The 17,702-nt window shown below is 43.4% G+C and overlaps 1 protein-coding gene across 1 annotated transcript in view; it reads left to right on the top strand.

Annotated features, from left to right (window-relative positions):
• The window catches only part of fras1 (Fraser extracellular matrix complex subunit 1), a 183,316-nt gene that overhangs the window by 85,633 nt on the left and 79,981 nt on the right, over positions 1-17,702 (top strand). The window contains exons 14-17 of the mRNA XM_041042921.1: positions 10,358-10,501; positions 11,909-12,049; positions 12,259-12,399; positions 12,489-12,656. Of these exons, the coding sequence (XP_040898855.1) occupies positions 10,358-10,501; positions 11,909-12,049; positions 12,259-12,399; positions 12,489-12,656 (594 nt within the window). The remainder of the gene's footprint in view (positions 1-10,357; positions 10,502-11,908; positions 12,050-12,258; positions 12,400-12,488; positions 12,657-17,702) is intronic.

Here is a 17,702-nt window from a genome sequence, read left to right on the forward strand (position 1 = left end):
AAAAAGCAAAGAATCAGATTCTGACATTTCTTGATGCAAAATCAGAAGCCTGATATCTTTCAGTCGACTTCTTTCAGATCAGCCGTTTGGCAGTGGGGCAGAAAGTGCATTCACAGTTCAGTTCAAGCGCTTCAACAGTGGGACTCCACAGCTGGTGCGTCACAGTGCTTTGGAGGCCTCCAATAAACTTTGTATGACATGTTTCCAGTGGATTGGTTATCAGAATAGCTTTGAGTGGATGTACTTACTGAATATTTTATAAAGTGACGAAGGAGAGAGCTCTCTCCAGGGTCTCAGGATTATTGCTTCAGTATTTTGGATTTTCTGACTAAGTCGTGGGAAAAACCCAAGAAAGTCACTGTTTGGAGACACTTCACGAATCAAATGCGCTCACGTATCGAACAGATTGTTGAAGTCTTGCTTTTCATTGCATGGCTACTGAACTGGTCCTGCAGTTTGGTGCTTTCTCCATCAAAATTATTTGGAAAAGCGAGTTAAGTTCTTCTGTCAAATAAGTTTATATTTTTTTATGTTTCTGTTATTTTTGTCCCTCTCATTCCTGTTGCTCCTCTTGGTGTTTGTGATCGAAGTCTTTCAAAAAGAACAAAACCCAGTCAGCGTTTGAAAGTGGATTTGTTATTGGAAATTAAATTGACTCGAAAGTCGTCATTTTAATTTGCGTGTTTCAGTTTTCTGTTTTATTGTTATTTCGCTCGACCGGGGCTGAGTGTGTTTTCCTGTCAGCACAGCTGCATCATGCTTCGCTCTCTGCCTCCGGCCAGTCACTCGACACCCACAGGAAAAAAACACGTCTCTACCAGGAAATTATCCCTTTTAAAAAAACAAAGGCCTGGGTTCTCAAATCCATTACTTATTTATTTATGGCGTCTCGAGCCCCTGGTGCAGCTGTTAGTTTCAACCTGCGTTTGAAGAAAAAGTTGAATATTTTAAAAATGATTAAAAACTGATGCACAGGTGACACAGGAGCTAAAAGTTCACTCAGCACAGCAGAAAACTGGATTCATTCCTCAGTGTCAGTGCCTCAGACGTGGATTTGTTTCAGGTGTATTTGAACAGGCTTTGGTCCAAAAGTCCAGCTGATAGTCGCCACATTACAGAAGAACTGAGAGGAACCAAATTAGGAATGATAAGTTGATAAGATAGGTAAATGATCGGTAAGGAAATGTCAGGGACCGACTTCTTTGTTCAGATAAACTCAAATCATACGCACGCATGCATGCACTCTTGTTTTATAACCGACTCAGAGTCTCTGCAGTGGATAAAAGCAAGAGGGGCGACTCGATCCTGCTGCACAAAGTGCTAATACAGGACAAATACACAATGAGTTTGATCTACATCGACTGCTGCTCAACCAATCTACCTCAAAGGTCTCCCAGTGCTCCCAAGCCCGAGCCAATAAAGAAAGCCGTGGCTCAGTGAGCTAAACCCCTGCGGGGGAGGCTCATTTACTCCGAACAGTTTGGCCGAGCACCTCCGTCGAACAGGGAAGACCTGCTGTGACTCCTGGGGATGATGGGTAGAAACAGAGAGAGAAATGAGGAGTGGGTGAGAGAGCAGAGAGTAACCACATTGTGATTACGGTCCGGCCGGTTCTGCAGCTCAATTTCACACCTTAATGAATATTGTCAAGAGGATTGGAATTCCAGACCTTTCTGTGCACCAGCTCCTTGGATGGTCTTAACTAGGATAGACAGCAGCAGCCACTGTAGAAAGCCAGCTTTGTTCTATCCTTCCTCTGTCCATCCAGCTCCATGTACTGCACACAGTGCTAACTATTGTACAGACCCCGGGTGGAAATCCCACCTCATGCATTTATGCTGACTCTGTCCTGCTTTGGTAACCACATACACCGGCGGCATCCACTGAAGAAACACCCTCTCATGCATTAATCCAGCATCCAGACTGCATTAATGCTGCAGATACTTCACTCCCGAACGTCGCACGGTAAAAGCAAATGATTACAGTGGCAGCTGTTGTGCAAGACGTCCCCTGTCATGCACTTATCCTGCATTTATTCAGGCTGACGCTGCAGAAAACACCATCATCTGTGGTGTCACATCCACAACACAAACCCCGCGTGTGCGTCAACCAGCTAGTTAGCAGACCATTTCTGTTAGCTTACAACTGGCTGTAATGAGAGCAAAACCTCTTTGCTTTTCCCAAGGACTGTCTCCTGGGGACAGAGAGAAAAAAAAAAAAAACCAGCAGTGGAAAGTGCGACTCACAATCACTGTGGCTGTAAATCAGTGGGTGCTTAGGCCGAGGCTGTTAGGGTGGATTTAGCCTGAGTGAACTCCTGTTCCAACGCTTGTTTATGGGGAAAAATCGAAGGAAGGAATGAGGGAAGAGGTGGAAGAGGAGGTAGAGGAGATGGGAGTTGACAGCAGTAATGTGTGTGTGAGGTGTTTGGAAGGTGCCGCAGACATTTATGGCGGATTGTTTCTTGGCAGAGGACCAGGACCACCCAGAGCCCAGTGTGTCCCTGCAGGCCTCCCAGGGGGTTTTGTTTACACCTCCGGCTCATGACCGAAGGCTTTACTACGTCTGCTTGTGCTTGTATTCAAAGTCAACTTGTTAATAATTATGGCGGCTGTTGGGTGTTATTGTTGGATAAGAAAGATATTATCCTCCCTTCTTCCCCTTCTTCTTCTTCTTCTGTCTGTCCTCTCTAACACTCTCCTTCTTTTTTCCCCTCTCGTCTCTAATGGCTCTGTGAGAGTGACACAGTTGCCTTGTTGCTCAAACTGTGCAACTCCTGACGAGATGTCTGCATCAGGAACGGATAGAACAAATAAAAGTAAAGGAAACGAAACTAGGACATGTTTTCAGCGTAGCATACGTCCAGTACGTCCTCTTGTTGCTCATCACTTCATTTGAAACATCACCTGTTACTGTCACTTTTTTCAAAAACAGTCAGTGTGAAAAACATAAGCACATCCATGTTGTTCAGAGTCAAAAAAAAAAGAAGCAGACTAACTATGTTTCTGTCTCCCCCTTAAAGGCAGCAGATAACAGTGTTAGAAATCCTTTGAGAGACAGAAACAATAGAAATACAACAACATGTCCTCAGCATCAGACTCCTCAGGTTTCCTCTGATCTGCTGCCTCTGTAAGTGAGCTCTGCTGAAGTTTAGAGAACTACGTCCGCTAGGTTAAGCCAAAGTTTGTCGTCATGTCTTGTTTATATTGTTAAATTAACCAACAGATTCTACTTGTGACAGAGAAACATCACACTGCTTCAACCACTGATGCTTTGATAAGACAATCAGCAAAAAAAGGCCGTTTGACATCCCAGAATCCTCAGGAACTATGTCAGTATGGGACGATTCTGCTCTGTATGATTTATATCCAAAGCATTACATTCAGCGTCAGTGTAGGAAGAGGCGTGCCCCTCTGTGCACCCAGGCGTAAAGTGAGTATATTTAGGTCATAGTGATGGATGAGCGAGTAGCACGATCGACTTTCACGAAGGAGGACGAGCTTTGGTGTCCTGTCACAGATTTACCATTAATGTTCACCTCTGTAGTAAACATTTTCACCTTCACAGCCATTTCAGCTGTCTAACACTAATCATACCTAATATGCTAATCACACCCTAACCATAGTCCGTCTGTGATAAGCAGCATCTTCGCCTAATCTTAACCGTACTGTGGTTGTGGAGCCCTGTGGAGATGTTGACACTGAGAGCTTTAAAAGTGTTGGCATTTGCTGTGAAACAATCATTGGAACTAACATTGGCAATAAAGTTGCTTCGTGACGTGTTAGCACTTTGAACTCCATCACCTTTAGACACCTACAGAGCTCCGGCACCAACAAATGAGTCCATCTGACCAACACTCAGTGCACTTCAACTCACCTCTGCTTTTTTCTGTCAGTCAGAAGCCCACAGCTGCAGTCTGTGAGAAAGCAGCCGACACTTGTTTCTCCAGCCACCATCTTTATTTTCTGTCTCATAATAAAAAGGCGTCGAGAGAAAACTGACCTACGTTCAGTTTACCAGCCTTCTGAATGAATCTGTCCAGCTGTCAAAGCTGACATATATCTTTGAATTCATTCATGAAGTCATTGTGTGATTACATGCAGGCAGCCTTCTTTTAAGAGCACCACATTCACTCAGTACATCTCTGAAAATAAATGCTGTTGTTGGGTCTGAGGGAACATTTTTAGTCATGATGACTTCACTGCTGTTCTATCTGTAGCATGACCTCTCATTCACACTCGTGCTCAGAACAAGAAAAGCTTTTGTGAGAGCCACGGTCTATTTCTTCTCTGAACTGGAAAACCTTGGGCATTGATAGCTGTTTTTGTTGGGTATGATTTTCACGCCCCTGAATGTCTTTGCTTGGTGAAATCTAAAGAAAGACGTGTGAGATTTCATTTACACCAGCTTGACTGTATCATCCCAGTTTTTTTTCCCTCGGTTACTTCGATTTTGCGTTTCAGTCTCATTGTGAATGTGCCAGTCAGGAGCTGAGGACAGTTGTGGACCTGCTCATAGAGCCATTGTGGAAGAGCAGATTTTTCCTCCTGCATGCTCCTTAGAAAGGAACAGAATCACACAGTAGCGAGTAGCTACTTATTTTTTCTTGCTATATTTGCAGTATCGTAGTTATGGCTCTGTCTCTGCAGGGGTTTTGGATCGGAGCTGTCGGGTTTTCACTCTCAGTGACCAGGTGACTGAATAACAGAGAGAAAAACATTCACATGCAAACACGATTCTGTCTCCGATTCCATTTTTTTTCTCCAAAAATAACTAATAACCTTCTCATTTATTTTTTTATTTATTTCACACTCTCCCTTTTTGCATATCTGCTCCCTCCGTGCTCAGTTTAATTGCTGAATCTCTCATCCCATCTCGTTTTATCACTCGAGGTGTGGGGGATGTGAACCGCGGCAGCGCCGTAATCGCGTGTCCCTGCTCGTCCCAGAAGGACGGAGAGCAAAGATTATCCACTGCGCCGTGTGACTGTGCATTCATCTCAACCTCCCCTGGTTTATGCAGAGTAGGCTTTAGAGGAGGTTTTTGGCAACTGGCCTGCTAGGATTACATTTGCTGATAACTATGCGCTTCAGGGCAGCACAGAAAAATAAATTGCTTTCCTGCGAGGGGCAAGGTAAAGGACGTGTAATCCCCTTGTTGGCTATAACCATTTTTGGAGAGGGAATGTGTTCGTATGTGTGTGTGGAGTGACCCAGTCATACAAATGTAATGTCCCATCTGAGGAAACAGCTAGATGCCTGTTTTTGTGTGTCTCTTGCTTAATCTGCAGGAAGAACAGTTTAAAAATTCCCAGCTGAAAGAGAAAGTGATTGTTAATTGAAAAATGAAACAGAATTTTGTTTACAATTCTTTTTTCTATGGAAAGTTGATACAGTACAGTGAGGAATTAATTCATGATAGATGCCAAATAAATTACTGTACTGATGAGGCATCATCCATGGACCCTCTCTGGATCTTCAGCATGCTGAGAGGACAGCCACAAAGAGGGACATTAAAATTCAACATGGATGTGAACAGATGAAAAAAAAAAGGCTTGAGAGAGAAAAACAGACACTCACACAGAGAGAAAGAGAGATGACAAGAAATCTAGAGTGAAACTCGAGAGAGGCCAGAGGGCTGAAGCAAGAAAAAGGCTGGGACAGAGAAAAGACAGAGGGCTGCACAGCTCCAGAATCAGGCAGGGATAGATGATGGAAAGGAAATAGGAAGAGCTGAGGAGCATAAAAATTGAACAGTGGGCCAGGAAACTATTTCACCTGTCAGTCTACCTGTCACAGTGGAGGATAAGTCTCTTCCTTCATCGGCAACTTTAACTCTTTCCACACAGAACGTGCATAAAAAAACTTGACTCTGCTGTAAGCTTGGGTTGTCCCGTGTCTTCACACGAGTTTGTCCTTCATTTAAATCCTCTCCAGTTGATCGATTGCAACTTAAAGGAAGTCAGCTTTGGGTTTGCATGTTTTAGCCTTGTAACCGCAAATCGTGCATACTTTACTGCCATCTATATTTCATAACTTAATCTAAAATTTTAGATTGATTTCCTACCTCCCAGGCATGTCCGTGCAATATGAAAATCAACTCGCTGAGACTTGAAACTTGACTGAGACAGGTAATCAATCACTGAGAACATTTGCTGCACTTGGCTTTAATTCTGACCAAGTTACATATTTGTTGTCTCGCATTAAAGTCCTGCAGGGCGGTTCTGAAAACTTCAGCTGGTTGTGAGTTCTTTAGGACAACACGGACATCTGAGGCTCACACATGGTTCATATGACCATAAATACAGAAACACGTAGGGATTATTCATCTTAAGAAGCATTTTTTCAAGTTTCTTAGAATTAATTTTCATTTCATGTAGACACGAGCTGAAACCTCTGGATGTTTGAAGACAGAAAATCAATCTGAAAAGTGATGGTACACCTCCAAAAGTTGTGCTCAGTAATAGAGAGAGTATGTGATTTGCAGTTAATGGGCTAAAACATGCAAAAGCCACCAGTGTGGTCCTTTAAATCACCTAATGTCAGTGATTTAAATCCCATGCTGATGGAAAAGACTGATTTATCCACCCACAGTAAAAACTGTGAAGAACTCGATTTGGCTGCTGGTTGGTGGTAATTTTTCACCCTGAATGTGAAGAGAAAAGAGAAAAGGAAAGTTTGGAGAGTGAGAGACCGACAAAGAGGAGACGGCGTGATTCATTGAAAAATAAATGAGTGAAAAGTACTGATTCTATGAATAGAATTTCATTTCATTCTACACACATCATAAATAATGCAACACAAAATGCTACAGAACCGACAATAACGAATGCTGTACTGACTGTATCAGGCTTCCACAATGCACCATGTGCAGACAGAAAACGCTTTGGGTTACAGTTCATTCTATAATACACATCTGCATTTTCCCAGACGGAGGCCTTCACTGAAGCTGAATACATAGCAGGCATGGAGATGGAGTGAGTCTGAACTTTTTCTCCGTTTGCACAAGAAAAGGCCACAAAATTTAAAAGCAGAAAAGAAACACAGTCTGTGTGGATGAGAAAAACAAAACCCAAATTAAACTGTATCACTAAGAAGGAAAGAGAACACAAACAGCATGTTACACCACAGATTCAGTGAAGATTGAATCAAAGAAAAAAATATTCGCGGGAAATATTCAACATCAGTGAAAATCTGTACTCCAAAGTGACCTTTACACAGAGGCTGGTGAAAAGACAGTGTGTCCTCTGTGCATGGTGTCATGGTGGCTCTGTTGCTCTGTGGACCATGGCCTAACTTCACACACAAATTTTACTGAATTTGGTTGAATAGTTTTCGCAGTGTGGTGCGAACCAAACAGGGCTGAATACATGGTCAAATATTTACCGTGTATTCAGAGACTAAGAATCAAAATCGCTTAATCGCAAGAGAATTAAAACTTATTAACGTTCCTTATTTAAAAAATGCCTCAAATTACAAAACCACGTTGGAAGTAAAGTGGTTGTGCTAGTGAGAGGAATGAGGTGTGTGTGTGTGTGTGTGTGTGTGTGTGTGTGTGTGTGTGTGTGTGTGTGTGTGTGTGTGTGTGAGAGTGAGAGTGAGAGTGAGAGTGAGAGAGGACATGAAGGCTGTTACCTGAGGAAGGTGTGTATCACACAGCAGCATCAGGAGATTCATCTCATGCTGCTTTCCAACAGCTTTCTGCAGTAACACGTTTGGTTCACTTCTGGCATCTCCCATTAATTGAGTGAGATTTTAATCAGCGTTTCTTAAATGGTGCTGATTAAATGAATTGCACTCTGCTCGGGTGAATATCCCCTCGTGCTGATTTATTTCCTTCACCTCCTGAGTTTCCTTCGTTTCACTCTCACAGCCGTTCTTTCGCTTTGACTTTCACTTTTTTTTCATCTTTCTCCTTTCACTTCTCAACCTTTGACCCCAGCTGCTTCACCTGTTTTCACCTGCATATCTCTAGCTTTACAGGAGATGATGAATGAGTTAGACATTGTGAAGCATTGGTCTGTTGTGCAGCACTTTTAAAACTAAAGATGTTCAGAGATTCAGAGAGAACCAATAGGAACATCGGGGTTATTACTGGGGTTTCCTGTTTTTCAGTCCGACAGTTTGTACTTTCTACAACTTTCTAGAAACAGAAACTATCTGGATGTGCTCTCTGCAAGTGTTTCTTATCGTTACTCACTTTTCCAAAATACAAGCAAAGCCAATCACATTGCTGCCTTTGGATTTCCAAAGATCTCACTATCCAACTTTTTCTGACACTGAACTCTGTTCTGCAGCTCGTCAGCGCATGATTATCTAAAGATTAGCAAACAGGAAAGAAAGTGGATAGAAAATTAAACTGGATATAATCCCTTTGTGTCTGTATCTAAAATGTGTGGAGAACAATCTTCAATCTTTTTGATCCAAATCCAATGGCATTACACAGCAGTTTACTCTAAAAGGCTTTCTCTAAAGGCTTGTGAAATTTAACAACACTTCCACAAGTGTCCATCACAGAGGAGGCTTCAGGACAAGGATTTGGATCTGAGAAAAAGCCCCTTAGTGTGTGGAATAGTATGTGAAACGTATTCGTGAATAACAACAGATTTTTTTTTTTTTAGTATGTTAGAGAAACAACTGATCGACTCATTGACTTTATTTAGATGATTGATATGAGTTCTAGGATCAGAGAAAGTTTCTTACAGTTACACCAACTCTTCATGAAGTGTGTGGACTCCCACTGAAAAGGTTCCCTTAATGCATGAGTGTGATTTTTTGGAACGAAAGAGCACCAGCTTGTGAATGAGCTTCAGAAATTTGGTGAAGTAAACAGTGTTGTCAGTGCCAGAGAAGCTGTAACGGAGCCAGAGCTGTCACAGCACTGCTGTGTTTTCCTTATAGTTTGTTTTTGTCTCTTTTTTTTTGTGTGTTTGTTTTTGTTTTTGTTTTTTTTGGAGTTCTTGCTGTGGCATCTGGCTTCAGTCTGCGGGCCACTGGGAAATCACGTGCGATCGGACCAGTTGGTTCTGAAATGGGTTTCTGAGCCTCTGTTTGTTCACATAGAGACACACACACACACACACAAACACACACACACACACACACAAACACACACACACAGGGACGAATGTGCAGGTGTAAGCAAAGGCACAGATACACACATGCATTTCCTCCATTTCATCAAAAACACCAAATTAATTCACTGAATGATGAGATATTGTGTGTGTGTGTGAGAGAGAGATTCCTGGTTTGTGTGTCTGTGTCTTTGTCTCTTGCTCACAGCCCCACACACACACACACTTACACACACACACACACACTGTTAAATTTTTACATGGACTCCCCACATAGCTCACCTCCTCAGCCTCCCGCTCTCACTGTTGGTCTGCACTGTTGTTAATGCTTGTTTCACCAGTGCCCGTAAAATACCGTTGCTAATGGCAGCTAAACAGACCACACGCACGCACGCGCACACACACACACACACACACACGCACACACGCAGAAAATCAGCAAACAAAACCTTTGAGGTTGCATTTTTCCTGCTGTAGTAATAATAATCATTATTTATAGAGCACTTTTCTAAACGCCACGCTACAAAGTGCTTCGCACAAACGCAGCGACTTCGAAACAAGCGGCTCATAAAAACTATTTCCGATAGAGTAATAAGCAAATAAAACAAATAAAACCAATTACAGTGTCGCCAGCAAAAGGGCAGTCAATAAAAATCAAGTAAAATCAGGAAAAGTTCTCAGATAAAAGTTTGTTTGTTCGCTATGATGCTTGAGAAAGCCGGACTCACACGACCCTCAGATGAGGAACTGTTAAAAAGTGACAACTCAGTAGATTCAGTGGCTCTGAGAAAAAACTTTATTGGTATTACATCAACTGGAGCGGAAGACACGTTCATAAGAGACACTGCTTCTAAAAGCTCAGACAAGGAAATGGGAGCAAATTGATTTAAGTGGTTTGCGGTGTGTGATGGACACAAGGAGGGGTCGCATCTACTGGCTGATCAGCTTCGTCTTAAATAAAAAGTCTGGGTAATACTGATGAGCAGAGATAAGTTCAGAAGAGTATCGTGTTCTTTACCACATTATTTTAGTGGAGTAAACTGAAGTAAACTGCTTCAGAGCCTCATAATCTACTTGGAGATGTGATTTCTTCCACGCTGCTTTTCTTTCACTCTGACTCACAGCTACAGATACTAGGATTTATCCGAGGCTGCTGTGTTCGTGTAGGCTCTGACCCGAGGAGCAATATTATTCAACATGGACGCACAAACAGAGTTGAAACAATTCGCTGTTGGCGTGATCGTGCTCATGTCAGTGCTCGTGTTTCTCTGATCTTTTCACCAGACTGTCACGAGTCCTGCTCAGACTGCCGGGGACCGAGCCAGCGGGAGTGTGTGTCGTGCTCAGACCCAGCTGCCTTGCTCAAAGACGGGGAATGTGTCCCTCACTGTGGCGGCGGTTTCTACAGTCAAGAAGGCGTCTGCTACGGTAAAGATGACACGTGACCACACTGTGAGGGGATGTGGCAGATCTTCCTTTTCAGTATTAGGATTTTAGGAATATGAGGAGTTCTCCCTCTGGTCCACAACTGGAGCTGATCCTTAAAGTTTAAAACCAGATCAAATGTTTTTTTTTTACTTTTTCGTTGGACCCCTTTGTGTGTTGTCTGTGGTTCCCAGAGTTCCCAGCAAATGGACATAAACATATCACATTCAGCTACATACACAGCACATGCAAGCAGAAATGGCTGAAACTCTGGGCTGTTTTCTGCTGCTGTGAGTGCAGTGATTGGACTGTCTGATTCTCCTGTGGTAGATTATATCCAGTATGATTATTAAATATCAGTGCAATATGGCGCAGGTCTTTTGTTTACCTGAGAATCCTCAAATTACAGAAGAAAAATTTGCTATTAAATATAATTTTTGCAGAGCTGAAAATATCTTAATATGACTTCATTTCGTTTGGTTGTTTGGCCGGAAGAAAAGAAAACAGAGAACACCAAACAACAAGCATTCTGAATTCCAGAAATAAATGTGAGGCTGCAGAGAAGTTAAAGAGGAAAAAGCATCTGTCCATCTGAAATGTGTGCAGTGTGCATGAGGAGCTGATTTAAACAGAGAAATGAAATGTCACAGAATGTGCCGCTGCAGTGTACAGTAAACAGAAAACACCATCTGAGACAATAAGAGGTTTATTGTTTGTGGTGAACTGGAGGTGAAGGTTTGTTTTTAGCATCCCTGCGGAGCTCCTCGCCAACATCCAGTCCACGTGGTGCCAAAATGATACGTCAGCAGTAGCCAAAGTTAGCAAACAAACAATAAAAAAAAAATACAATAATTAGCAGCTCTCTCTTCCACTAATGAGGATTCAGAAGCTCTCTGAAGAAAGAGATCCTGTATGAATATGGATGGGTTCTATTTTTGAGTGGTAAGATGAAGAGGAGCAAGAACAGGCCTCCCTCAGGGCAACGGTGAACTTAGCAGCACTTAGCTAAGCTCGTACTTTGGGTAAAACCACCTGGAGGGGTGGAGGACTCTTCTTTTCCTCCGTCTCATACGGAAGAGGTGAAGCTCTCAGTGAGGAGCCCTCTTTTAGAAAATGTCAAAACCTCAGGAACTTTCTAGAAAAAGGTCAAATTCATTACAACTTGCCAGTTTGAGCTTTGAGGTCTGGTTTAAAATGTCAACATCTGGAAAGAGCTGAAGGGATTTTCACTTCTCGATTTTCCACCTCAGGGTTTCCTGAGCTCGAGTCGATAGGTCTCCTTCTCTGTCCCCTCCAGCATGGCAGACAGATACCGTTTACTGATTTAAGCCTCACACACACACACACACACACACACACACACACACACTCTTTCTAAACTGAGTAACCTTTGCATGTTGCCTTTCACAGCCTGTGATTCGTCGTGTGCCTCCTGTTTCCCCGACAACCCCAAGTGCATGAGCTGCCCTCCAGGAACCGCTCTGCATCATGGGAAGTGTATTACCCAGTGTCCCACTCAGCATTACCAGGACAACCACAGCAGATGCCGAGGTAAGCCAGATCTTCACTGCTGAAGCATAAACTGAGCGGCGCAGGTTCTTGACTTTGAAAACTGCAGTTGTCAGGACTCAAGGTCCACTTACTCATTTGTTCTGGAGCTTTTGACCATATCACATGATTAACATGTGTCCATTTGACCCAATTGGTCGTCTTTACAGCAACTGTTCTGGTTCAGTTCTTCACCTCTCCTTATCTCTCAGCCTGCCACAGCTCCTGCGCCTTGTGCTGGGGTCCCTCTGTGTCCCAGTGCACCATGTGTCCATCTGGGCTCCTTCTCCATCAAGGCCAGTGTGTGGAGGCCTGTGGGGAGGGACTGTACTCCCAGGACAACACCTGCCACAGTAAGAGCTTATGATAATAATTTAAATAATTTATGATTTTCCAGAACTGGTGGTCTTCCCCTCTGACCTTTCACCTCCTCTTCTTTTAGACTGTCACCCGTCCTGCCGTTCCTGTGTGGGACCCTTGGCCTCAGACTGCCTCCGCTGCCTCAAACCACAGGAAGTCCTCCTGCTGCCGTCCAGTCACCTCCAGCACGGCGTCTGCACCGCTGGATGTCCTGCACACAGTTTCCTGGATGACATGCAGACATGCAGAGGTGAGCACATGATCAGTACCTGCGAGGCCGAGGTACGTCTGGTGTTATTGGTCTGTTCACGAGTTATGAGGCCAGTTAGTGAGTCAGTCTTCAGTCACGTCGGGTTTTGAAACAGGTGAGGTAATCACTGCTGCTAATGTGATTTGTTTGAACCCAAATGAAATCAACAAAATTTAATCAAAGCACAGAAGGAAAATCCATCACAGAGCAACGAAGCTGCTCACCCATCGTTTGCATAACGTGAACAAGCATTTGTTCAATGGATCAATCAGTCAAAAGATGAACGGACAAGTTTAGTAATTGATTCTCTGATTTCTGCGATTTGAAAATGAAAGTGAAATATTTGTTGGTTTGAGCTTCTGCAGTAAGAGGAGTTTTAGGTTTGGGACATTTTATAGATGAAATAATCTGTTGCCTAATAAAATCATCAGTATAGTGAAGAGTCATGGAAATAGTCAGCGGTCGCAGCCAGATTCAGGTTTGGTCCCATTTTTTATCTCATACTTGTTTCATGTTATAACATATTCACTGCAAACACTCTCCTTGGTTTAATCTTGGCCTTGTCCTGAAAATCTGGACAGACGTTTGGTTCTGGAAGGTGTCTAGAGTTGTGCGTGTGTGTGTGTGTGTGTGTGTGTGTGTGTGTGTGTGTGTGTGTGTGTGTAGACTTTGTGGGTGGATTTCTGTTTGGTAAAGAGAGACAGTGCGTGTGGACAAACCTGATTAGGCTGCTTGAGTGTGAAATTGTGCGTGTAATGGGCTAATTTTTAAGGTGGGTTTTAGGTTTGGTCCGTCAAGAGAGAATAATTATCACCCACCTACCAACACACACATATAAATGCACACCACTGCAGACGCCAGAAGGCCAGGAGCTATGTTTCGTTTTGTTTTTTAAACAAAGAACAGCAACAACGAAGAGGAAAAAGGAGATGAAAAGACCACAATCGGTGTTTTTTACCTCCCTCGTTCCTCCAGCTGTGTCCTGTGAAACTCTACCCATTTACCACAGTCACTGCCCTGCTACCTTCTTACCTCCCTGCTCAGTCTTTGTGCCCACTGACCGTACTGCGTTCGGTTTTTGGCAGGGAGAAAGGCATTTGTTCTACCTGCTGTCTCTTCCTCAAGCGCAGCCAAGTCATTCGCCAACGCCGGCGTTTCGTTCAGCTCTGCTTTCCTCTCCGCTCACTTTTCATCTGCCGGAGCTGCTGTTACCTGACGTGAGGCAAAGCACATGCTGCAGCGGTTTTATAGCCACTGCTTACATTAGAGCTGAATTGGAAGTACGTAGTTGGCAGAGAAAGTCTTGTGAGTTTATCCGTCAGTAAGCGAGGTTTTGATAACATCAGGTGCAGAACATTGAAGCGATCTTGATCTAAAAGAAGGAGAATGTTGCTCTGCTACATTTTTATAATCTCTCAGTTTTATCTTAGTCTTATTTTCAGTCCTGCTATCTTCTCTGTTGTTGTCCTTCCACAATAATTACTAGTTTATCAGTTTTGCATCATTATAACCAACAAGTCGTCCAGTTTCAAGTTTCATCAGTTTACAGAAACCATTTAAAAGGAAGCTCCCAGTTGTTCCTGCGACGCAGTTACAATCATTTGTAATTTCTCAACCAAAGGTTTTTTATGTGTCACTGTTTTTTTTTGTTGACTACAACTTACTTGGGTGAAATATCAAGTAATTCAAAGTTTATGTCAAATCTAAATTCAACAGATTCATGAGTCAAGTTAAATCATGTGACTCGAGGCCGTGCTGATAAAAATGATCCACGGCTGATTTCTGATCTAACATGGCCAAGGTTTAGACTCAGAAACTCCTCGGTAAAGATCAGGGAAAGGTCACAGTTAAAGGAAACCAGTAGGAAACAGGATAGAGATACAGCATACAGAGGTTTGGATCTGTAGGCACATGCAGTGTTAGGGTATTCATCTTTTATGTGGTGCAGAGACACTGCTGCACTCTCGGGAAATGAAAATACAATGCAGAGCTTCAGTACTGCATTCACCACTGAACTGTACTTATCATGAAAACTTAAAACTTTTGGAATCGGAGATGTGGGGGTATGGTTGCTTTTGCTACCTGTCTCGCTGCTTAGATTTAAAAGCATGAGCTGCCAGTGGAGGGGGCGTAGGAGACGAGTGACATGGCAAATACGCAGAGTTTGAAGACAAGGCGAGTTGCACTCTGGGTAGGGTTGCTGGGATTTCCCATGGCGCTGCAGATAAGTCCTTGCTGTCTGTTTACAGTCACTCAGCAGCTGTGTTTCAGGGTGTGAGTGCAGTTCAGTGATCACGTCAATTACAGGGTGCCCTGAGGAATGTCTTCATAGTTTCCTGTTAGCTGAAGGATCCTGGATTCCTTAAGCTTTTGAAATTTTGTAATTGGAAGCTTCCGTTGTTAATACTGATTCCCCAATTCCTGTGCTGTTTCCTAAGTGAGCATCTCCCAGACTGGAAACCTACTCGCTGGGTTTCTGGCAGCCACCGTAGTTCTCAGATTGGAGTTTACACAAAATGACTCTGCAAGCTTCAAATTAGTTAGCATGCTTTTTACCTTAGAATGATGAATATTTGAAGCCACAGGACTCGTTTTAATAATACATCAAGTCAAATTGCATGAAAACAGAAAGTAAAATTCTTGCTTTTGCATCACACACCACAAATGTATTCCTGCAACAGGGAGCCATGAGTCTGCATCGCTTTGATTTAAGGGATCTTGGGCCCGAAGCCATTTGGGTAATGGCACGATTTGTCTCCTCACAACAGTTTACTTTTGAGGTCAGAGCGGGCCAAACAGCAGAGAAAATTTTGTTTACTTTACCTGGAATTGAATAGCCGTTAGCAGTATTGGTTTTCCTTAATCATCCTGGAGGAGACAATTACAAATCGATGAGTAGTAGTTGGGTTGGAGTGTCCTCTAACACCCATTCATCTCTTTGATCGCATGGGACCAACGCTGAGCCAATACAGGAACCAGAGGTTTCAGGTTTGAGCTTAAGGCTTTTGTCACTAACAGGAAATTTGGTTTGTAGCAAGACTTGAAAAGCAAATATTCACAATAACAAGATACAAACAGCCAAAGGAGGAACATCAGATCTGAACTGCTTGCCTCAGCGTAGAGTTGTGTTGTACATCAGCTATTGTGTCCGACTAAGAGCCACTTATCTGGTTTGCTTTCACTCCAAGCTTCCTAAATTAGGCTCCGCGCATTTCGTGAGCTGAGCATCAACTCTATAAATAAATGACGTGTCGTTAATGCTCTATTCACAGTAACATGGAAAGCAGCGGTTCCACTCTGCCTCTTTTCTCAGTAACAAAGGTTTCCCTCAGTGGAGTGTCAGTGGGTTCAGGTGTGCGGCTGGGAACAATGCAGGCTATTGTTCATGTGTGTGTGTGTGTGTGTGTGTGTGTGTGTGTGTGTGTGTGTGTGTGTGTGTGTGTGTGTGTGTGTGTGTGTGTGTGTGTGTGTGTGTGTGTGTGTGTTGCTCTGACAGATGCTCAGACCTCCTCAACAGCTTCTGTCCAGGAGGATGGTGTGTAACCATGCACCTGAGATTCACAGACTCCAGTGTTTATGTACACACACACATTCATTGACAAACACAGACACACACACATCGTCTGGAGCTGACGAGCTATCACATGTCCAGGCTGCAAATCGCCGTCCTCTCCAGGCAGCAGCCGTCCTGTGCAGACAGGAGATCGTTGGTGTGTAGGAGGTTTAATGCTGCTTGATGGACATGTCGAGCTGCAGCACACCATCACATGCAAGAAGGTTTGACACACGTGATCCGTGTTGGGTCACCTCACAAAGACCAGGCATGGACTGTATCTCAGTCGTTTATGGCTGCTGTTTGTTGGGCAAAAAAAAAAGTTAAATTAAATGTAATTCTCTCTTCTTTTTTTTTTAATTTAGGCCTTTTAAGTTAAACTTCTGTCACCATGAAAACTGTTCCTGTTAAAAAAGTTCACCTCCTCCTTTATTGTGTCATTGTAGACTCGGCGTGGCTGTTGATCAAAGCACAGTCCTGGCTGTCATCTTTGTGACCACATATCTGCTCGCCAGGTTGTTGGGTTTTTTTCGAATCCGCTCTGAGCTCAAGCTTTCACAGCAGCTGAGCACCTGACCCGGTTTCAGGTGCTTGATACAAACAGTCCCTCTGAGTCTGAATCATATTTGGCCTTTGTGAATATCTGCTTTTCTGGTCCCTGAGACCGGTTTGGTGTGATGACCCAGCTCGAAGCCTCAAAGCCTGACAACATTACTGCAAGAGCGACTAAGATAAAAGAAAAAAAAAAAGATCTCAAACTTAACTTTTTAGAGGCAGTCTCTTAATTTAATTCTGTCTGAACTTTGGGCACAAGCTTTATATAGTAACCTGAAGAATGAGACTGCAGATACAAGCAGAAGAGATGAAGTTTGCTTGCAGGGCTGTGTCGCTGCACTGTAAGAGCTCAGCGATTCGGGGGGATCTTGGTATCAATGTGCTGCTCCTTTGCATTACAAAAAAAAAAGTCATGATAGTCTGTGTGAAGGCCCCCTCTTCACCTCCTTGCCATCTCCTTTGGGAGGTTTTCCCAGCACAGCTGATTGGGTCAGTACCCCTGGAAGATCCAGAGGGAAATCCAGAGGGGGTGAAGAGAGCTGCTGAGGACTATACCATAGAAAATGAGTGAGAAATACAACCTCCATCTGATTCCAGTCAGACTGGTGAAACACATTTTATCTTGATGTAATTGTAACTCCACTGCCAGAGAAAGGAGTGGGTGGACTTACAGAACACCACAACACATCAGAATCAATGTGAATGATAAGTTTGACACTTCAGAGGAATGAGCTATAACCACTCACTTGCTGCGTTGCTGCTGTGTAGGACTCTCCCCCTGCACTGATGTAATGATCGGCCCTGTACTGTACCAGGAGGATCGTTTGTGCAAAGCATCGAGGAGCACTCACTCCCCCCCAAATGAAATTCACCGCACCAACCATGCCCGCCTCAAATTATGACCCTATCAGCACAAAACAAAGTAATAAATCCGATTC

Source organism: Toxotes jaculatrix, chromosome 7 (assembly GCF_017976425.1).
Source record: "Toxotes jaculatrix isolate fToxJac2 chromosome 7, fToxJac2.pri, whole genome shotgun sequence".
In the NCBI taxonomy this organism is placed as follows: domain Eukaryota; kingdom Metazoa; phylum Chordata; class Actinopteri; family Toxotidae; genus Toxotes; species Toxotes jaculatrix.